Consider the following 23,170-nt stretch of genomic DNA (forward strand, 5'->3'; position numbering starts at 1 on the left):
TAGACTTAGAGTCTTAGTTTAACTCAATTTCTCTTGGATTCAACTTTTCAATTAAATATAACTTTTTTTTTTTTTTAAACGTGTAGCAATAGGTGTAGTAATTTAAATGAAAAAAAAATGGATTAGATAAAGATGAAGATTTTGGATTGTAATCAAATTAAGAAGAAATAGATGAAGAAAAGAATTTGGTTTGTAATTAAATTAAGATTTTTATCAATTTATAAATTTTAGAAGAAGAAGATAAGAAAAAAAAATGATATCCATTTTTTCTTTTTAAAATCTAAAAATCTAACAAAATTTCTTCAATTTGATACTGCCACTTGGCATAACCATGACATTTAAGCTCAACTTTTATTATATTATATATTATATATATATATATATATATGATATGATATGATATGATTTTACAGTTAACGTGTATTTGAATTTTCGTTTGACTGTATTTTCTGTAGGTACCAAACACACATAAGGATGTAAAATAATTTCCAAAAATTTTTTCAGATGAAACAAACACAACGTAATTCTAAAAAAAAGAAAAAAAGAAAAGAAAAGAAAAGAAAAGAAAAAAGGTTAGAAAAAAAAAAAAGAACAAAAAGAAAAGAAAAGAAAAAAGGTTAGAAAAAAAAAAAAAAACAGTTCTGGGCGAATTACAACCCTAACCCGCTCATTTCATGCGGGCTAACGGGTAATAACTATAAAGGTAAATTTCATAAACCTATCCTGAGGTTTAGACTATTACCAATCAAGTCTATAACATTTAAAAATCAACCATTTCAGTCCATAAACCAAACGGTGTTACAAATCGTTACGTAATTTTTAGTTTCTCTCTGTCAGACCCCTCCTCTCTCTCTCCCTCTCTCTAATTTCTATTCTCTCTACGACTTTGCGGTGGCCCCTAGGTAGTGGGTTTGCTTATTTCACTTCTCTCTTCGTCTTTGCAACAGTGCTGTGACCTGGGTTCACAGATTTCTCTTCTCTCTCTTCATCTTTACGATGGCGTCGTGGTGGTGGGTTTCGTAGTGGTTAGTGGATTTTGGTTAGGATCGGTGGTAAAGGATTTGGGTTTTGTTGTGGGTTGGCTTTGGAGGTTTGTGGGTTTTAGTTTTGTGGGTTTTGGTTTAGATCGTTGGTTCTGGGTTTATCGTGGGGTGGTTGGTGGCAGATGGTCACACATTAATGGGTTTATGGGTTTTGATGATGCTAATGAGGTTGTTTTGTTGATGGGTTTGCGGCTTTTGTTGATGGTCGATGGTTTTGGGTTTGTGGGTTTTGCATATGCCGATGCCATTGTTTTGCTGATGGGTGAGTAAGTTTTGCTGATGGTAGGTTGACAGTGGTGGGTGGATTCCATTCAAGCTTTATTTTTCCCATTTGTTTACTAAGAAAGGTTGTAGGTTGTGTTCAATTTTTTTTCCTTCTAATCTGATTCAGAATTTCAAAGAAAGGGAAGACAGAAAGGTTGTAGGTTGTGTTCTTCAACTTTTTTTTCCTTCTAATCTGATTCAGAATTTCAAAGAAAGGAAAGAGAGAGACTCGGGGTGAGGGATGAGAGTGAGTGAAATATTTAACGGCGTTACAGGCATATGGGGTTAGGGATTAAGATGATCAGTTTTTAAATGTTCTGGACTTGATTGGTAATAGGCAAACCTCAGGGTAGATTTGTGCAATTTTTCCTAACTATAAACCCTATCGGCCTTTAACCCCAAACTCTAAACCCTCAGTCGTTGCCTCGTTTCTGCACTCTCCAGCCATCTCCCATGGCTCCAGCTTTCGTTTTCGAAACCTCTAGCGACGAAGAACACGATGATTTTCAACCCGAAAACGAAGAAGAACAAGACGAAGAAGCAGAAGCAGAAGCAGAAGCAGAAGAAGCAGAAGACGAAGATGAAGACGAAGACGAAGACGAAGACGAAGAAGAGCAGCCCTTGAATAAAAAAACAGAATCTCCATGGGACTTTGCTCCCTACTACGAATCAGTAGCTGAAGAACACGCCCGTAAAAGCACAACCTCCATCGATTTCAAAATCACCAAAGCACTCCAAAATCGCACCGTTCCTATCGTCCCCAACGACGATGGCTCGGAATCTGACTCCGACAAACAAGAAGTTAGTACCAATCTTTTCTCTCTTATAATCCCTAAATTTGATAAATATGTTATATAAACTTGACTCTCTTTCTCTGTGTTTGTGCATTTAGGAAGAGGATAGGATTGAAGATGAAGATGAAGAAACCGGTGATGCCGTCGACGTCAAATCGTTCTATGTGCCTTCTGACGGAGCTTCGTTCAGTGCCAATTCATTCATTGAGCTCAATTTATCGCGGCCTTTGCTTCGTGCTTGCGAGGCCTTGGGGTACAGTAAGCCCACACCAATTCAGGTTTCTCTTTAATCAGCTATTCCATTTCTTATTTATTCATATGCGCTTGTATATATGCCATTTAGTTTTGCTGAATTTTACGGTTTTGATGATTGTAGTCGGCGGTTATACCGCTAGCAATGAATGGGAGTGATATATGTGGGAGTGCCGTTACTGGTTCCGGGAAGGTAAATTGTTCTTTCAATGCCATGATTTGCATAGGATGGAATTTCAATACAAATACAAACTCGTCGAGTGAAATTTGATGTTAGTATATAGCTCAATTGAAGTTATGGTTTTGCAATTGTTCCATTATGCAGACAGCTGCCTTTGCGCTGCCTACTTTGGAGAGATTACTGTTCCGTCCAAAACGTGTGCCAGCGATAAGGGTTCTTATTCTTACCCCAACCAGAGAGTTGGCAGTACAGTAAGTGTTATTTTGTCCTACTTGTTATTCATTTTTCATATAGCAAGCTATTTTATAAGAGAAATTGTAGTCTTGTTGCTTCCATTTTGGTCATGCTTTTAAGTATGAATAATCCATTATATAGATGTTCCAATTTTATGCTTTGCTTTTTAAGTATGCATAATAGCATAAGGTTTTGAAAGTGAAGTTTGCTGAGTATGGTGTTTTGTGTACTTGGTTGTCATGCTAGGAAATCTTGGTATAAATTTTTTTTTTTTTGCTCGTTCTTGGTGACTTGTTTCTTGTAGTTATGTGCAAAAATGGTGTATGAAGTTCAGTTTGGCTGTGGCAGCTTCAGATTGTGTCTCCAAATCATCCATTTGGTTACTATTGGGACCAAGTTTTTTTTTTCTTTTCCTAAAAATGAGAGGCAATTTTTAATCTTAAATTCTTGTACGCGCTAATGATGTAATTTTAATTAATAAACCTGAAACAGTGGTTTACATTAGCCTGTGAACTTGTGATTTGGAAGCTAAAGGGTTAATGGGTTTAGAATTGGGATGAATTATATCATGTCAAGTTTAATTTTAATAATTGTAATAGTAGATGCCAGAGAGCTCTAGTTCAAATGGCCCTTTCTTTGCTTGTAAGAGTAAGGTGGATGATGAGGTTCCGAGTTCAAGACCTAGCTAATGTTTGTGCAAGTTAAAAAAAAAAAAAAAAAAAATTGTAACAGTAGGCATGAGGAGTAACAGAAATGGACGTTTAGAGATGCCCAATGGTAGCATTTTTCTATGTTTTTGTATGCATTTTCATGTTGTGTTTTTTACCTTTGAAGTTATGATTATGAAACAAAGTTTGAATTATGAATTCTGAGACACCACTTTACATCTCAAGTCCACGTTAGATAACATTTTCCATTACAAGGCCCATGGGTCAGTCTCATACAAGCCTGAGGGAAAATTTTCTCTGGAAAATATGATCTTATCTGGTTTGTCCAAGAGAGTGAAAAAAAGAGAAGAAAATTGACCTTTTTGCTTACCTGGTTTGATTCTGATCTTTAATTTATAATCAATCAAATTTTGATGTCATCGTGCAGGGTTCACAGTATGATAGAGAAACTTGCTCAATTTACTGACATCAGATGTTGCCTTGTTGTTGGTGGGCTTTCGACAAAGGTTTGATCATGAATCTCATTAATGGTTTGTTTATGAACACCTGGTATGAGGTGTCTCTGCACCCACAGTGCTTTCAGTAAATCCCTTTTTTCTTTTTGTCTTTTGTTATTTTGTTCAACTCATTTGAAATTAAATCTATTCAACAAATGAAAAATTAGTCTAAGGATATTTATATGTAGATTTCAATAAATTGAAATTCAGGCCTTTTTGAAATTAATAAAGAAGAATATGGGTTTTAAGATTATTGTTTTGTTTTTGAACTTCATGAAATAGTGGTATGCTACAAATAACTTCCAGGACTAAAAAGACTATCTCTGTTTACTGTTCCAGTTATACTTAAAATTAGTCAACTTAGCTAGTTTGCATCTTTATCTAAAAGGCAAATCTCAATCTTAAACATAAATACAAGGATGTGGTTAAAATCCCAATGTATGTCACCATTTAGAACTTTATTAACTGATAATAAAAAGGGGGGATGTATTGTACTTGGTAGCTTATCTGTTTCCACCAGGAATATTGAAGTGATGTCCTTCTATTTAGGTGCAAGAGGCAGCCTTGAGATCAATGCCTGATATTGTTGTGGCCACTCCAGGACGCATGATAGATCATTTACGCAATTCTATGTCTGTGGATTTGGAAGATCTTGCGGTACTAATCCTTGATGAGGCTGATCGCCTTCTGGAGCTTGGATTTAGTGCTGAAATTCGTGAGCTGGTATCTTTTTATCCTTTTTAACTCAAAAGGTTCAAATATAGAATAAACTGTTTTACTTTTTTGTATGTTCTGATTTGTTTAACATAAGTTCTCATTTATAATTCATTAACAGGTCCGTCTATGTCCAAAAAGAAGGCAGACCATGCTTTTTTCAGCTACAATGACCGAGGAAGTTGACGAGCTTATCAAGCTTTCTCTGACCAAACCCTCACGCCTCTCAGCGGACCCATCCAAAACACTGCCACAAACTTTGACTCAGGAGTAATTCTTTAATAAATTCTTGCTCCACTTAAGATGAATCTAATTATATGTTATACTTTTTTAGTTAAGATGAATCTCAAGCAGAGGCCTATGTTGAACAGAAGATGTTGTATTAATCATCATCTGTTGTTTTTATGGCAGCCTTATCCTACATTTCCTTCTAATTCATAAAGGACTATTTTTGTCATGTAGGGTGGTTAGGATACGCCGGATGCGTGAAGTAAATCAGGAAGCAGTTCTTCTTGCATTGTGCTCAAAGACTTTTACTTCCAAAGTTATCATCTTCAGGTTCTTACTACTGCTATGTGCAGTTAACATTCATTGTCTTGTATGAATGGTGACTTTGGTGGTTGTTTATAATATATCTTAGTCGGCAATCTTGATGTTGGCATAAATGCATATAAAGCAGCATCCTGATATTTACTAAAATATTGTTTTGAAAATGAAAATATTTTTATTGTGGGGGAGATGTTGATATTATGCAGAAATGTGACCCTATTTTAAAATATGGGAGGGTGAAAAATAGAAAAAGAAAAAGAAGGATCCTGTTCTAAATTTGTGGTCTACCAAAACTTAACATCATTTGGATTTTCTAGGGATTTCACATTTCTAGTAAAACCTTTTTCCATGTGACAGTCTGGAGGGTGGGATGTCATGAATCCTGTTTCCTAATTACAGTCAATTAAAAGTCTTGTCTTGAGTACATACAATCTATCATACCAGTGCTCCTAAGCTTCAAAAAAGAAAAAAGGAAAGTACCAGAGGCTTATCAATTACGTCAACGTGAAATGTTAAGTGTTTTGGATCAATGGATTTTTCTTGAGTTGTTAATGATTTTCTATTGGTATTTGCAGCGGAACAAAACAGGCTGCACATAGGTTGAAGATTCTATTTGGATTAGCTGGCCTTAAAGCTACTGAGCTTCATGGAAATCTTACCCAAATCCAGCGCCTTGATGTGGGTAGCTTCTATAAATTGCCATTTTGTTTTTATCTAAATTAATTACATTACTCTTTAGTGAAGATAACCATCCTATTTTCTTTTGGTACTAAAATTTTGAAGTCCATTGGAGAATGCTTTTCCTTGCTTGCTTTTATGAGCTTTTGATCTTTTCGGTTTTGTGAATTTTACTTATTGTTGTTTTTGTAGGCTTTGGAACTTTTCAGAAAGCAGCAAGTCGACTTTTTGATTGCAACTGATGTAGCTGCTCGTGTGAGAACAAATTCTCAAACTTTTTTATCTTCTTCTCTCTAAGCGCTCTCATGCTTCCATGATTTTCTACTTAAATCATGCCTCTATATTCAACTGTCGTAACCTATCTCCCCTCCCTCATCTGCTCAGCCTTTTTTTGGGGTTTTTGGTTGGGGGGGGGGGGGGGGGGGGGTGGTGAGTGTGTTGAGTTAAGGAAAAAGTTGAGCTACAACTCAGTTTGGAGGACATTCCTCCAACTGCTAAGTGGCAGCATTATTAAGTGAAACATTTCCTGGTCATGTGAGATGCACATGACCAGTTTAATAGTTAAGTTTAACATTAAAAGTTCCCACCCATTAACTCAAATCTCTCTCTCTCTCTCTCTCCAAACTCCAGTACCCATGACCCCTTCTCTCTCTCCTCCATAACCTCCACCTATGCTCTCTTTGCCGGTCACCCCTGCTTGGAATGTTGAATAAAAGGGATGAGTACTTGGGGCTATCCATGGATAGTGATGAAGATGATGAAGCTGGGTTTTGATCTGGTAGCCTAAGTGGGGATAATTGTCTAGAGAAATCTTCAGGAAATCAGCTTCTCAGTTCCTATTCGATATTAATCTACAAAATATGATAAACTTATGTGAAGAAAAGAAGTGCCCCTTTAATTCAAGAAAAGAACGTTGTGGAAAATGTGATAATAATGGGGTTTCTTACCTCAGCAGGTGCTTTGACAAGCCCATCTCAATCTCTCCACTCTTGCATCCCATTAAAATTCCAGTATGAAAGCAATTATCTCAATGCCATTGAAAGCTTTCATTGAGTTTCTAATGCCTTACACTCTGAGATCATATGGTAACAACTGAGTGCTTTTGGGGCGACTTACTTGGATACGTGCACTAGCTCTCAAATAATTTAAGCTTGTAAAGAATGCAATTGATCTCTTCAGCATGCCTTGCCAGCCTAAATTGGCTCTCACCAGGTATAAACTACCTGGTGACTAAGGTAAAAACTGATTGGGTTGATGTGATGATGACAGGTTTTGGGGGAGGAACTGACATAGAGAGAAATTTGAGTTAACAGATGGGGACCTTTAGCATTAACCGCGTGTTTGTCAATTTGACTGTTAAACTGGTGCCACTTTATAACGTTGCCACCTTTACTCCAAACTGGGTTGTCACTAAACTTTGTTCTTAAGTTAATGGATGAATTTCTAAGTCCTTTGCATTTCTTCTTTTCTTTTTCTTTGCTCATGTGTTTTTTAGGCATAAATAGAGGATTCCAGTGGTACAAAAAAGCTGGATATTATTAAACTGTTTTGTTATTTGACTATATATATTCTGATCGTCTTTTGTAGGGACTTGATATCATAGGTGTTCAAACAGTTATAAATTATGAATGTCCTCGGGAATATAAAAGGTAGATTAAACTTTCTCAATGTTGCCAGATGGTGATATGCACGTGATGGCATGAGGCTCACTTTCTGCATCCTGATGAAATCTTTTTTTTTTTGGGTCCTTTGTGCAGCTATATTCATCGTGTTGGTCGTACAGCAAGAGCTGGTAGGGAAGGATATGCTGTTACATTTGTTACAGATAATGACCGATCCCTTTTGAAAGACATTGTGAGCATCATTTTCTTCCTCATATCATATTGGGGTTCTTATAATCTTTTGAAATTTGTTTCATTCGTTCTTTAGATTTGAGTAGGACAATACTTTAGTATTTACAATGCTAACAATGAGATGGACTTGTTATTTCCAGTAAATTTATTAGAAAATTCTCTTTCATTTTTTATTGTTCTTTTTCTCTTCATCATTCTTTTGATACTATCTTCAATTCATATTAATCTCTAATTTTACTTCATACGAAATCTTACCACAAACTGTCTTGTTTTGTTTTTAATTTTATAAATAATTTTCTTTATTATAAATCTTGCTCCTTGTTAATACTCCAGCTTCAAATTTCTTAATTTTTAAATTGACCTCGCTTTTAATCTTATTTTGGCTCAACTATTTGATAATCTACAAACTTTGTATATAAAACTCCAATCTGAAAATCCACATTAGAAGTTTTGCGCTTTATAGTTTCTTTTATATCAATTACATAATTATTCTAAAACAGATGTCCCTTTTTGAGAATTACATTGATGCTTCTCCCATACAACAACAATTGAGGAAATAAGAAGGCAATAAGAAATTGATGCTTCTGACAAATCCTCAATAAGATTTACCTTAGTGATGATTTCAATTTGGTAGGCTAAGAAAGCTGGTTCCAAGCTGAGAAGTCGAACTGTTGCAGAGCAATCAATAACCAAGTGGTCTGAGATAATTGAGCAGATGGAAGATCAAGTGGCTGAGATTCTTGAAGAAGAGAGGTCTTAGTATTTTCATTATAAAAATTTTCATCTTATTGTTCATTGCATTGCAATAATTGACTTCAATTACACACAGGGAAGAGAGAACCCTAAGAAAAGCTGAAATGGAAGTATCAAGGGTATGTGATTTTGCATATGTGATGCTTTTGTTTGATGTCATGAGTATGCAGTTCAGTTGTACTACTTTTAATGACATTTTCTATTATTTTGACGAAGTCGTTGTTTGGAAAGTCTGTATTGTCATTTCCAAAGCAGCGATCATATATATATTTTACATGCTTTACTAATCATTAATTATTCTTAAGATGATTTCTGTTCAAGCTTAACATTAATTGGTGCACTTCTATGGTGCATGCAGGCAGAAAATTTGATTGCACATAGGGAGGAAATATATTCACGGCCCAAGAAAACCTGGTTTGTTACCGAAAAGGAGAAAAGGCTTGTTGCGAAGGCATCAAAGGTTATTTCAAATTTGCATACATACATATATATTCTATTATTCTTAGCTTCTCAATTTTCCCCGAAAGGAAATTGTTTATCTGTACTTATACATAAGTTGGTGCATAAATGGGTGGGACATCTTTTTAGATTATTGACAATGGCTTTCTCATTGCCAATTTGGAACCATCTAGGTCATTCTCAATTTCATCTGATATCTCGTGCATGGGATTTTGCGCATATTAATTCCATTGTTTCATTCATTGTCTCTTCCTTTTTGTTGTAATTCTTTAGGCTTCTTTGTGTCTGTTGTCATGATGCAGTCTCTTTTTTTTTTTTTCTTTTTTTTTTTAAAATAAAATTGTTCTTATAAAAAAACTTGATTATTGCTATATGATTAAAAAAAAATTTGGGACCCCAGAAAAGCTTCTCGCAAATACATATGATGAAGTTATTTTTCCCACCCACATATACAAAGAGCTTTTTGTTGTTTTACCCACTTAATATTCATAGTGCCATTCAGTCTTTGCTTGTTAGACAGAGTATTACCTCTTTTCTTTAATGAATTTAGATAATCCTTTATTTTAAAGGACCTCCAATGTGAGAGGACTTTTCCTTCTTTCCATGTCAAGGAGTAGGCAGAAGCTGAGCTAGTTTCTTTATCTCTTAAGTATCCAATTTTTCTAGTCTCTCTCTCTCTACTACTTGCCCCCCTCCTTCCCTCTCTATTTATCTTTTCCTTTCCCAATGTACCATCTTATCTCCAAGTGGAATCCTCTCTTCTAAATGACTTTGTTCTTTTCTTAATCTGAACACTTTATCTTGGATTGGAGTTTTAACTGATTAAAACCTGACTCTGTAGTCTTATTGGCAGGCATCTGTGGAAAAAGAAACGAATTCTGGAAAAGCGGTAATCAGTGCACAAGAAGCTGAAGACCTCAAAATGAAAGAAAAAAGGAAGCGAGAGCATGAGGTGCTTATTATCTTGAATTTGAGATTATTTGTTAATTTAATAATTTTAGAAAAAAGGAAGCGAGAGCATGAGATTATTTATCCTTTTACCTCTCTCTTTTACCTATCAAAAAAAAAAAAAAAAATTAGATGAAAACTTTTAGTTGATGTACAACATGACTAACGTTCTTAACTGGTATATGTTGAGTAGAAAAATTTGCCACGGAAGAAGCGTCGAAAATTGGAAGCAGCTAGAGAAATGTTGGAGGATGAAAATCAAATGAAAAAATTAGAAGTATGTTCTCCTTTACTCTTGTGTAAATTTTTTTTTCCATCTATATTGAATTATTCTCATAACCTTAGCTTATAGCAGCGTTTAGTGACATGGAGTATCTGTATTAACTAATAAGAATCTGAAGCTTTCTGGGACATTTGGAGGGCTCAATCTATTTGTAATCTTAATAATCTAAGAATGTTTTGTCGAGGCAATTGGTTATAGTACCTGAACAACAAAGAAGATTATGCTAGATTGATTTTGATTGCTATTATAGTTCAAATTTTGGTTTCATCCTTGCTACCTGCAGAGTTTATTAGGCATGACATTAAATTTAAGATATGATTGTATTATTCTTAAATGTTATATGTGAACATCATCTATATGCTACTTTGGCAGACTTTATTGTCTTTTTTCTTCTACATATCTTCTGCTTGTTGATCTTTATGAAGTCAACACCTGAGCTTATGATGGTCTAAGGGAATTCCCATCTCTGTGTGCACACTATTGCCTTCATTGCTCGTTCAATTGATGGATTTGTACCCCGCAACTTTTTCCTTTTCTTTCTCTCTCTCTCTCTCTCTCTCTCTCTCTCTCTCTCTCTTTTTATATATATTTTTAGCTTGTTAAGTTGAGGTGTTTTTTGTCAAGTTTGTGATAAGGTGGCACACACTGTTTAATAAGTAAGCACTGCAGGGTAATGATAAAAACAAGAATGAAAAGACTGGATTGTCACTTGTTGAACTGGGTTACCGACGGGCAAAAGCGGTGAAGGCTGTGAAGAAGGCACTAGATACTGGCAAGATTGTGAAGAAGAACAACAAGAAATCTGAACATCCTAACCAAAGACAACAATCAAGGACAAGAGAGATGCAGGAGCTATTTCAAAGTGACATGAGTGAGAAAAAGCAGAAAAGAAATTCTGCTCCAGGCAAGAAAAAGTCCAAACATTCATTTAAGAGCAAGTCAAGGTATGAATTAGCTTACAATCCCATTGCACAGTACTTCCGCGGTTGATTTTGATCTTATGTATGTATGTATATGTGTGTGTGTTTGTGGCCTATGTATTTCATGTTTGTATGTATGATTTGCAAATATTTTATGCTAAGAACAATGATATGGGAGGCTCAAAGAGAAAATTATTTTAATTTTGTTTTATTTTATTTTGCAAGTCAATTTGTACTTCTATTGGTCAATTATATTTTTATTTTAGGTCCAGTAGTTTATTAGGTTATTACTTTTTAGGCTTTTAATTTCTAGAAGTAAGGCTATTTTTTTATAAGGTAATTAGGGTTTTCTACACTAGTTAGAATTATGGTTTAGTACTCTTATATAAGGAAAGTATTGTGCTCCTATCAAAGGGGGATTATTTTGATGAATTAATTTTCTATTGAAATTATCTCCGTGGTCTGGTGCTGGCTCTAGTCAACCCTAGGTTTCCTAGTGATTTTATCATGCTTGATGCTAACCCCAAGCAGGCCTAGGTGTTGACATCTAGATTCTCAGTCTTCTATTTTCCTGTTGTATTGTTCTAGTTTGTCCTGTATCAAATTTGGTATCAAAGCATGATATAAAGGGTTGCAGGTTTTCTCTCTCATTTTGTCTTTGCGCAAATACTCAATGTGAGATCATTCTTGGAAGAAAATACTTACTTTTGTTCCAACTATTTTTTTCCAGGTATAAGCGCAAGTAGAACTATGAAGTGAAGCTGGCGTCTAAGTTTTCCTTCGACATCTAACTTTATGTGAGAGAACAAGCTGTCAACGGGAATTGTGCATTTGGTGGACAGTGATATATTTGTCTTTGTAACCCATTTTATGGAAGAGTTAGCAGATTCAAAAAGTAGTTTGTGTCAAATATCATTGCATTTTTGGGGTTGAGGATAGGAAAGGGGTCCTGCTGCTTTAGGAAGACATTGCTACTATAGCAACTAGCTGATCCAGTTGGCTCCCCTTCATTTTTGTGATAAATTATTTCGATGTGGTGTTGTTGTTCCATTAGTTAAGCATTAAAGAAAGAAGGTTGCGTTCCAAACTTCCAAGAGTTTATTAATTTCATCCATATCAGAAACTCGTGTTTTATTTTCGAACTTCGAGTTTTGATCTGCACAAGCGTTAATTACTGTTTGTGCTTGTCCAGTTAGAGAACTGGTTGGGCATCTCTGTTCATGCTAAAATGGAAAAAAAGGGCTTTGTCCTAATCCAATGGTCCACATGTTGGGCTTTAAATGAATTGAGTTGTTCACAGCAGCCTGAGTTTGGTTTGTATTTGGTCTATTTAACAAATAAGTTGAACTAAAGTTCCCAAGAGCCTTATTACTCAAATTGGTTTCCAATCGAGACAAGCTAGGGTTCTAAAATCCAATCCCAACTACTCAAATTGGTTTCCAACCGAGAATCCAAGCCAAATATCTGATCCATCTCTATATTAATCATCAATCATGGATTATTAAGTTGTTTATATTCATGTGATGCTTTTCATTTGCCAGCGTATAACAAATTGGTTTCCAACCGAGACAATCTAGGGTTCTAATCCCCACAATCCTAACTATTGATATATCCCAAAAAAAAAAAAGGCTCAATGTTAAGTTTAGGATGACTATTAAAAAGTCAATTAAGTTCAAACATAATAATGTATTTATGAGAAGCTTATAATCCATGAGTATGAGACCCAATTAATTAATTTATAATATTATATATTTATATGTATAAATGTTAAAAATATGTTTATAGACTTGAAATTGAATTATATAAGTTTAAAATGTAAGTTATTAAGATATCAAATTATAAATTGATTGTAATTTATTGATATCATAAATAGTCTATTTTATAGTAAGATTATAGATAGTTTTTAACCATATAAGAGTGGTGAATCTAATTTTTGTAAGCTAATGGACAAAAATCATTCCATCTAATTAACTTTAGTAATATAATTTCAATTCTAATATAAGTTAATAGATTTATGAAGGGGTAAAAAAAAAATTTATCGTTATGTTTACCATATATGAGAAAAAAAAAAAAAGAGTTAATCAAGTAACTTGCGAATAAGCTCGAGTTATTTCAACCAAAAAAAAAATTTAAACATGTAATATAATTTGACAATGAGCTCAAAGTTGGTTCATTCAAAAAAAATCAAAATCAAAATAAAATTTAATGAACAATACTAAATTTTTAATCCTTGTTCAATGCTTCTTTGGTTACAATGCTATACACATGCGGGATGGAATTAGTGTCACCAATAAAAAAAGGTTAGCATACAAGATAACTTTTAAGAGAGAGAATGACAAGTGTCACCAATAAAGAGATTGGCATACACGGTAGCTTTTAAGAGAGAAAATGACAACTAACAAGTTATATTACACACGAGCACTCTCTTAAGTGATTCAAGACCACAAAGGTACCCACAAAATGGTTTGATTCTTTTCGCTTCTTAAGCTCCATCAAGAGATTAAAGACCACTAAACCAGTTCTCGCCCACAGTTCAGACTTACCAAACTGAGCCTCGAGCTCATCAAGGTCAGAGTTCATGACAGGGCCTAAAATGATATATATCATACATATAAAATAAAATGAGGCTAAGTTTGAGCAACTACTTTCCGTGTGTGTTTATCATGAAATGTCACACGAACTCACTGTGACCTTTAATATAAGCACCATAAAACAAAGACGAGACCAGTTCCTATAAATTTCTGTGATATATAAGGAAGAGAAATTACAGCTACATGTACCAAGCTTTCTATGATTGCAATGGCCATTGAAACCCAGAAAAGGAGATTCAAAGTAAATCAAAATTAAAACAATAAACCTAATTTTTTTCCCTTCAGCAATTAATCACAAGAATCACATTACATCCACAATGCCCTCAGCTTTATTCAGTTAATAATTCCCCTCCCACTAAAGCCAATGGGCTGACCTACCATTCTGGATAATTTTAGGTAACGTAAGCATCAATTCACTTGGTTGGATTTATGAACTGATCCAAAGAGAGGAGGAACCGTAGATAAATAAAACATTGACTATTTCCATGGAGGTTGCTGATGTTTGTAGTTAAACGGATAGGATTCCCATCCACTATCAGGTTCCTTCCTTTTCCCTCCAACCCCAGAGCTTGAAGAGGGTTGTAAGTTCGTCCTCGTATGCTCCTCCACAGACCTGCCTTGACCAGGAAGGAAAAGCTGCCTCAAATTCCCTGAGTCTCTATGCCCTCCCTCCATCATGAATCCTGAATTTAGATCAAAATTTGGACGGGATGGACCGGGATTATTTAGACCTGATTGTACACCACCAATGCTCACCATGAACGGTGGCTGAGAGTAGGAAGGTGGAACAGCTGGTGCAGACCCCAAAACAACAGGGCTCCCTCTAGAATCCACCATATATTGCATTGAGCCAGAAGGATACATGGCTGAAGAGAAAGACATGGCAGTCCCTGTTGTCAGTCCATTGTAACCAAAAACAGAAGAATGAGTATAGGACATTGTGGGAGCCAGCCCCAAACCACCCCCTGCTCTTGTCATGCTAGCATCAACTGTAGGCTCCATATTCTTGCCATTTGGCAAGGACAATGATTGAGAAAGAAAATCTTTTCTATTGACTTCCACTCTGGTGCCCATGATAGAAATAACAGGAGCATCTGGTTTAGGTCCTCCATATGCATTTACCAATTGGGAAGACTTAATATTCCCGTGATCTGAAGCATCATTTTGGATATAAGGTCTGTCATTCAAATCAATGTTCCTCAAAGAAGGCTGCATTGATGACGATGAGGAGGCAGGAGATGGGCTACGATGGCTATTCCGGCTGTTAAAGAGCTGTTCTCCCATCTTTGAATCCAGTGTTGGAGCATCACCATCATCACCAAGACAGTTCAAATCCAACTTCAGCCTCCCAGATCTCATTGGGCTGACTTCAACTGAAGATTCCCCAGAAGGAAGGCCAGATGATGGGGGAATTTGTTTTCCCAACTCATCTCCACCCTCGGCTACATTCAAATCAAAGTCAAGGAAATCCAGCCTCTGCTTTGAACTATCATGGGTTCCTGTAACAGGAGTCTTATCACCATCAGGAATTCTACGAGGAGATGCTGGGCGGAAAGCACTAGTAGCAGCACATCCTTTCCATCCAAGAGTCCCTCCAAACTGCAAAGGCACCATAGGCAATTCTTGAGCTGCTGATGGCCTTGAAGCAGAGGGTGCAGAGGGGTTCATTGGAGAATCCATTTCATCAGAGCAGACTTCTTGATTCAGATCAAAATCACAAGGGCCTTTCTCTGTGTTAACCTCTAGTTCTTGAGCTGCCTCAGTCACCAGAGATGACTCCATATCATGTGTGGAATTTTCTGGTTCATTGTCCAGATTATCTGAATTAATTGAGCCTCCCTCCCCATCAGGATTTGTCTCAGTAGAGTGACTTTTTCCAGTTGCCTCCTCTTGTGGCACCTTGGCAGGTAGGTCCTGCTTTCCATTTATAGAATCTGGGCTACCTGGCTGCCTGATTCCACCTTTAAAGATTTTCTCAGAAGAGGAGCTGCAGAATGGTTCCCTATAATCCACCACTTCTCTTTCTACTTCTTGAGCAACTTGCCGAGCGACTTCTATTGCATCAACTATGCCATACTCAAGTTCACTATCAGACCTTCTCTTGTCAATCACAACAGGGGTTTTAGTATCCCTTGCTGGCTTAGAAAAATCAGAAGCGTTTGTCAAATCATCACCCTCATCACTGCTATGCCCCTTATCTTCATCAGCTTCTCCAATGTCTTCCATCCTGGACAAAGTAGAGTCTAATTTCTCAGGCTTTCCCAATATACTCCCATTGGTGGACAAGTCTAGCAAAGCATTAGTACAACAATCACCATCTTGACCAGTAGTCTTGAACTCATTTCCACTGCAACGATTTAGAGGTCTCATATCATCTAACCTGGTCTTAAAATCAGATGCAGGTACCCTCACATCATCAAGAGTGGTGGTTTTCCCGCAGACATCCCTCTCATTAGCATCGACACTATTCTGTAAAGCAGGCTCCCTCACAATCTTCTGCGCATTTACAGCATCATCACCAGTACAAGCAGCTCCAGATTCCAATGCATCAGATGCAGAAGAAATCTCGGCCATATCCAACTTGCCCGAAGAATTGTCAGCTTCATGCACTTGCTTCTCAATTTTAATTGATTCATTCAACTTGAGAACATCGGAAATGATCTCATCACTGCCTTGCTTTGTAACTGCAACACTACCAGTCTCAGTAGAAGTTGCTCCATCTGCAGCACATACGGGGGATTCTTCTTTGATAGAAGGGTTATCTCGCAAAGAGTTTGAAAAAGTAGAGGCCAAAGGGTTTGAAGGTCCATCTTTGGTGTCCTCATGGTCAGCTGTTATGTGGGAGCCAGGCTGATCATTATGATTTGGAATCTGTACATCTTCAGTCCTTTCTGGCTGAAGATCATCTGATCTTCTCAAGGGCAAGATTTCATCTCTGGCAGGTTCTAACACATCATTTTCTTCCTTAGCACTTTCTGAATTAGGATTTTCAGAAGCAGATTGCCCACCTTCCTCTCCAGCAAGCCTTCTATTCCCATCCTGAACATCCTGGTGAATTGCATCACAATCCTTACCCTGCTTCCACCTATCAAACAACATTCTTGCTCCTTCCTGAACCTTAGAGCTATTGTGGCCAAGAAGATTTTTGACGGTAATCCAAATCCCTGAAGATATTGATCTCTCATTGTCTATTTGCAACTTTTCAAGTGCTCGTAGCAGAGCAGTGATTGACTCTTCTGCAAAACTCTCACTTGTTTCATTACCAAAATTTTCAGCATCCTTCAACCATCTATCAATAAACCAAAGTCCATCTAATTGTATAAAAAGATCAAGACAATCTTTATTCTCTGTGGCAGCAATAGTGCTTGCAACTGCAGCCCACTGCCTGGTTGCATCACCAACATTTTTCAAAACAAAATCTTTGTCCTTCTGCATTACATTGAGCAGCTCCTCAACTCGAGATGGGGCTGTGAGCCCATCTTTCATCTCGGTCAAGGTAAAAAAATCCTCAAGCGTCATACTGCTTCAAATACAAAGTTTCCAGGCATCAAAGAAGTTCATGTGACATGCTGGTACTTTTCCTCCCATTGGAAAATGCTACAGAATTTCAGGATAATGTTTACAAAAACCTGCAGAACATGACATCAAAAAATGAGTATTTAGGGATCATTGGCTACCAGGGGGTTGATGGAGGATGAGAAATTTAAAATGGAATTTGTACGAAGTTGGGCCAAGCAAGTTTTGTTAGTACACAATTATGTTTCCAATTTCATGTTGTCAACAACAACAACAACAAAAAAGCCCGCAAAGATTTCAATTTTGTTCAATTTTGACTTAACTGCATGACCACCATGTGTACATTAATTGGAAACCAAGAATAGAATGCACTAAATTACAAGTACCGAGCCAATCTAGCCCAAAAGTGAGGACCAACCAACCAGAACTAACCATATCAGACAATATTGATTTCTCAGTACATTGTTATCCTCGATGAAAAATTGACTCACCCAAAATGATTTGCAGATTTTGAAAAATAGAATCATTTCATATGTTGACAAGAAGAGAATTCAACTCTAATTCCTTAATTCTTTGGTCCTCCAGATGGAGAGAGCAAGAGAATTTGCAAGAACATAAGCGAAGAACTAGTACTGTAAGTTCAAATAAGGTCTCATTCTCCACAGAACAATGTACATTTTTAGTAATGTCAAAACCAAAACATAATTGGACTGGCAAAAGGCCAAAAGCAATAAAGACCATAAATCAAGATGAAGTATTGTAGCAATAAACCAGACACAGAATATAAAGAAATAACAATTGTACATATCATGAGAGGATGAAACATGCACAATAAAATAACTATGCACAACTAGGAACATGTGTGTTTGCAAGTCCATTGATGTGCATAACTGGCATTAACTGGAAGCATCAGAATGGAATACATCACAAAACAAATATTCTGGGGAGGGTTTAGAATTCGAAGGGAAGGTTCTCAGCCACCAAACTAAATTAGAAGGTTCAAAAGGTCATGTGACCACGTGAAAGAAGCACACTTATTTGTCGACCCATATCCATCTATCAGATACAGTTGTGGCTTTCCTATTTATTCATCCCCTTCTGACAAATTTGGAAATCCAAGAAAGTTTCCTGTCTCATGCTTAATAATCAGAAAACTTGCTAATTAACTAAACTAAAAGCTTTCAACAAATTCAAAGAGAAGAGGTATCTATGGTCCAACAATCAATGATCAAATTACTTTGGCAACTACAAGCCATATGGAGCAACATTTAAATTCAAAAAGGAAACACTAAATATGTAAAGAAAAAACATAGTTGATGAGAAGAACTGGGTAATATTTGTTCACAAAACTACAAATGAGGTTTGAAAATATCAAACCAAGAGAGTTCAACAACCTAAATTTGTAAGCCCAGTTACAATTGTAACTTATGAACAAAAATATCCAAAATGCTGTTAAGGCACTAAGGTAACATAGTTTAGGACTGGAACGAAGGCCTTTTTGAACGAGAATTGAAAATACGGAGTCAATTTTTGGGAAAAAAGGGGGGGGGGGTGGCGAAGAGGGAAGATTCAATGACAAGTGAAAAGTACAATAAAAATAAGCATGTATGATTTCTCAATTAAGCCAAAAAAATTCACTATATTGCCTTTCAGATAAACTACAAACTAGATTATTTTCTCCATCTAATCTGAGCAAAACTTGTACAGGACAAAAACTACCAATAGTGGCACAATAAATCTGCTGAACCAGCAAGTAGCACATTGAACACAATAGCCGCCAGAACCTAATTAGTAAAAGAATACATTACAAGACTACACTATATGAGAGAATTTTAGGAGGAGAGGCTATACTATAGTGGATTGGTGTTGCATGTGCCGGAGTAGTGGGGAGGCAGTGGATCACCCTTTTGCTTCATTGTAGGAGGGCTCATCAGTTGTGGAGTTTCGTATTTAGATCTTTTGGAATCTCCTGGGTTTTACCAGAGAGTGTGAAGGATCTTTTGTTTTGTTGGAGGAACTAGATGAAAAAAAATAATTTGTTGGATGTTTGGAATTTGGTTCCGTTATGTTTAATATGGATTAATTGGTGGAAGTGAAATAGCCGTACATTTGAGGATATGGTGAGTACGGGGGACCACCTCCTAGCCTCTTTGTTGGCACATTGTTTGACCGGTCCTATGCTTGGGGTTTCATGAATAGAGATTTCATTCCTATGTTTATTGAATCTCTAACTTTTTGTAAATAATCTTTGTATTCTTTGTAATTCTTTTGGCTACTTTTGCTCTTTCTGCATGAAGTAGTTTTTTTTTTCAATAAAATTTTTATTACTTAAAAAAAAAAAAAGAAGAGAGAGACTATACACTATATATGGGAGAAAATTAAACCCACCAAAAAAAAAACCTTGAATAGGCAATCCAGAACCTTTTCTTAGAAGTAAATAAAATTTATTAAAAGAAAAATCTCCCCGAGTCCCTGAGGTACTGTGAGTACAACACAAAAACTCGAGGAGACCAAAAAAAAGCCACGAATTGCGAAACATTCTACCATCAGACCCACAAAAGGGTTTGAAAATAACGGCAAAAAAGTAAACTTGTTTATTTTTTTATACCAAGAACATGACCTGTAGAGTGAATATTATTATTAACTATCCTCCTTAAAGCAGTCATAGCTTATAAAAGAACTTGTGGTTGTCGACACTAGTTAAATTTAACTAATGAAAGGTTTCTCGTCTCCATAATACCCTTCTTCCCCCCAAACATCACAAAACTGTTCTCACTTAATGCATTGCCGCTTTGGACAAGGCAATATTACAAATCCCAGATTTAAAATCTTCTCTAAGTTGTCTGAGCAAGAATTGGGCTTGCTTAGTGCGTTATAACTAAGAGATGTCAATGTAAAGATCAGTTATCCACTGTCTTCGTGGAAGTATTGCAAGAACTAAATACAGGGGAATTGAAGAATATGGAGCTCTTTAGATCTTAACGAGCATGATGGCCATGTATGTCTATACAGGAGACTTCTTTAGGCTATTTTTTTTTTTTTTTTTTTTTTTTTTTTAACAATGTGGGAAGATGATTGTTGATACTATTTATATTTATTCTTTGCTTTTTTTCTTTTTTTTGGGGGGGGGGGGTGGTGGTGGTTGTTTAGCTCAGCTAATTGTGTCTTCCCCAGTACTTAGCTTCCACCTTCTCTTTGTTCGATACTTATACAAAAAGAAAATATGACCCAAGGAAAAAAAAAAAAGAAGGAATTTCAAAGGACAATGATTTACTGGGCCATGAATCAATGATAGGAACAAATGAATAAAACAAGTGTTCTGCAACTTTTTCCAACTAAATATTTCTGTCAAAAAGGCCAAAACCAGGAGAATTACATTGACAAATTGGCAATAGAAAGTAGCAGAGAATATATGTGAAAAACAGATAATCTTTCAGTGTGGAAGCTTAACATTCTATGATGCTTTGTCTATAGCATGTTTAGACCTGCATGTCGTCAGAAGCCTAAGACTAAGGCTAAACCAAGAAATATGAGCTTATGACGTGCATGTTTAGACCTTGGGTTTATTAGGTGCATAGTCTTCTTTTTTCTCTCAAATACAAAACTCATTGGCGCCGAGCATGGGGGAATGCGGCTTCGACGAGATTTCGAAAGAGAAGTACCATTTGGAGTCTTACAGAGTTTATGAGCTTTTATGTGTGGACTTCAGTTCCAATTCAATTAGAAGTATATTTACCAAATAAAGTAGGAGATATAGTCCCACTAGTTGAGCTTAAGAACTAGAGGTCTTCCCCCCTCCTTACAAGTGAGGGAGAGGGGATTCAACCCCAAGTTCTCTTTAATGGGAGAACTGGGCAATGCCACTGAGCAACAAGGGTCTTGGCAGAACTAAAGGTCTATACATGTGTGCCTTTATACTTAAGTAATTCAAAGTTGATCAATTGAAAATGTGAGTGTTTTGTTTTATGGAAGGCTTGTATTCCTGGAGTGTTTCCCATTCTCCTTTTTCTTCCTAGGGTGCTGTTCTTGTTACTGTTCACAGCCTAAGGTCAGATTCAACGTCAGCTTCTTCTCACCTATTTTGCAGGCCCAAATCAAGACCTTTCCTAAAATACCAAATTTTACCCTACCCAGAATTCCTGCAGTCCATTTCCTTGTTTCAGCCCTTCAAATCCAATTTTCAAGCCATATCCAAACCATAAACTCCAATCACAACCTCACATAATCCTAAGCCCTTGACCCACTAATCTTTCAAATCCCAAGTCTAAAAACGCAAAAATAGACAGATTCCTTAAAGCTGTCCTGTGTCACTCTATAAGTAACAAAAACAACCATGTGAAGAACATAACATGAAAATTACTTTCTCACTTTCATCTGTCAATTATTGGCGAAGACAAAAAATTTCTGTTGTGTGTCAACAAGTATAGAGTTGTGAACATGGCAGGCACAAGTATATAGTATAAGTCTCCTTACTAGGAAGATAGACCAAATACCCAGTGTCATAAAATTAATCAATTCAGCTAAAACTAAGGGCAATCAGTTTTTTCTTTTCTTATAGCAAACAAGTTCAATAAGTTTGAGCAATTTGGATTTTGAGTATTACATTCAACTTACTAATCTAACAAAACTCCTAAAACAATAATAGAAGACAAAAACTATGAGTGTAAATCAAGGCTCATGTAAATAAAATTGCGAAGTGCCCGCCCATCCAACCCCAAAAACTAAAAAGATAGGAAATGCCCCCATGTATATAACATTGATGATTATGGAAAACAATCAATGAAGTGATAAAATACCAAAAGCTAAATCCATCAACAGAACTCTAATTACCAGTTGACAATGTCAAAAAATAAATAAAAAATCGAAACTCAAGCGCCAAATAAACAGTAATTCAATCCTGAAAAGGCCAAAGAGGCCAAATCAAAACCCCCAAAAAAACCTATACTCAAATAGCAAGATTAATAAAACTTAGACTCACTAAATCTAAACCAAAAGGAATTTCATTTTATATACAGTACTAGATAATACAAAACCAAGAAATTAAAGCAACAATTACCATAAGCAGAAAGTACCAAACCCTAGAATTCAAAAATAGCAGAAACGAGAGCTCGAAGAAAACCCTGGCTTCATAGCTTTGCTCGAATGTAAAATAAATTAGATAATTAAAAAAATTTATTATGTAAAAAAAAAAATCAATTAATTAATGCTCTTTGAGATTGGTGATTAATAACGCTAATCCTAAAATTGGTAACAAATTAATCACAACAAATTCGAAAACCAAAAAATATTTTTTTTTTAAAAAACGCAATAATTACAAGCGTAGTATGAAAAATTCTTTACCTTTTTGTCAATTGAATTCGAAACCCTAGCTCTGACTCAGCCTGCGAAACCAAGCTCAACTCTCTCTCTCTCTCTCTCTCTCTCTCTTTCTCTCTCTAAGACTAAAAAGACTTTCTCTCTCTCTCTCTCTTCAATCGGTGATTTGTGGTTTCTCTCTCTAGAACTTCGATTTCTAATTCCCTCTCAGTTTCTCTCTCTTCATAAAACCCTCGCTTTTGTCCTCTCTCTCTCTGTTAAGCTGTTTTTTTGAACAAGCGAGAAAAGAGCAACGTTTCTAACTTTCTTCTTCGACAAAATTTCGATTTTTTATTTTATTTTATTTTTTATTTTAAGGTTTACTCGTATTATTTTGTATTTATATTTATTTATTTTATATTTCAATTTTCTGATCGGTTATAGTTCGCTATTGGTTAAATACACGTGACAACAAGAATACGCTGACTCGAGCGAGTCGACTCGGTGTGGACCGGCGTGACCGGTGAACCGGTCAATATTGTTAGTTTCTAGGGAATGTAAACAAATAAATTAAAAAAATATGGATTAGTACTTTAATTAATTTTATTTTTTTAAAATTAATTTTATTTCATAGAAGAGACTATATGAGTTTTTTTTTTTTTTTTTGAGTTGGACTTT

The 23,170-nt window shown here is 35.9% G+C and overlaps 2 protein-coding genes across 4 annotated transcripts; one reads left to right on the top strand and one right to left on the bottom strand.

Annotated features, from left to right (window-relative positions):
• The first annotated feature begins 778 nt into the window (after window positions 1–778).
• On the top strand, window positions 779–12,224 carry LOC115974510 (DEAD-box ATP-dependent RNA helicase 28-like). Of its 3 annotated transcripts, XM_031094909.1 has the most exons (20): window positions 779–2,108; window positions 2,200–2,379; window positions 2,478–2,546; window positions 2,679–2,785; window positions 3,864–3,942; window positions 4,483–4,656; window positions 4,769–4,917; window positions 5,110–5,205; window positions 5,772–5,874; window positions 6,067–6,129; window positions 7,462–7,523; window positions 7,632–7,728; window positions 8,362–8,480; window positions 8,557–8,599; window positions 8,839–8,940; window positions 9,781–9,875; window positions 9,948–9,963; window positions 10,081–10,164; window positions 10,840–11,114; window positions 11,821–12,224. In XM_031094909.1, the coding sequence occupies exons 1-20, from the start codon at window positions 1,761–1,763 to the stop codon at window positions 11,834–11,836; spliced, it is 2,277 nt and encodes a 758-aa protein (XP_030950769.1). In that variant the 5' UTR covers window positions 779–1,760; the 3' UTR covers window positions 11,837–12,224. The 3 variants fall into 3 exon arrangements, with proteins under 3 accessions (XP_030950769.1, XP_030950768.1, XP_030950770.1); XM_031094908.1 differs by lacking the exon at window positions 9,948–9,963 and having other exon boundaries at window positions 780–2,108; window positions 9,781–9,891; XM_031094910.1 differs by lacking the exon at window positions 9,948–9,963 and having other exon boundaries at window positions 781–2,108; window positions 9,793–9,891.
• A 1,594-nt stretch (window positions 12,225–13,818) lies between these two features.
• On the bottom strand, window positions 13,819–22,841 carry LOC115974511. Its single transcript, XM_031094911.1, has 2 exons — window positions 22,538–22,841; window positions 13,819–17,310 (listed from the first exon to the last, which is right to left on the bottom strand). The coding sequence occupies exon 2, from the start codon at window positions 17,198–17,200 to the stop codon at window positions 14,159–14,161; it is 3,042 nt and encodes a 1,013-aa protein (XP_030950771.1). The 5' UTR covers window positions 17,201–17,310; window positions 22,538–22,841; the 3' UTR covers window positions 13,819–14,158.
• Between the last annotated feature and the right edge of the window lie 329 nt (window positions 22,842–23,170).

Source organism: Quercus lobata, chromosome 2 (assembly GCF_001633185.2).
Source record: "Quercus lobata isolate SW786 chromosome 2, ValleyOak3.0 Primary Assembly, whole genome shotgun sequence".
Lineage (NCBI taxonomy): Eukaryota > Viridiplantae > Streptophyta > Magnoliopsida > Fagales > Fagaceae > Quercus > Quercus lobata.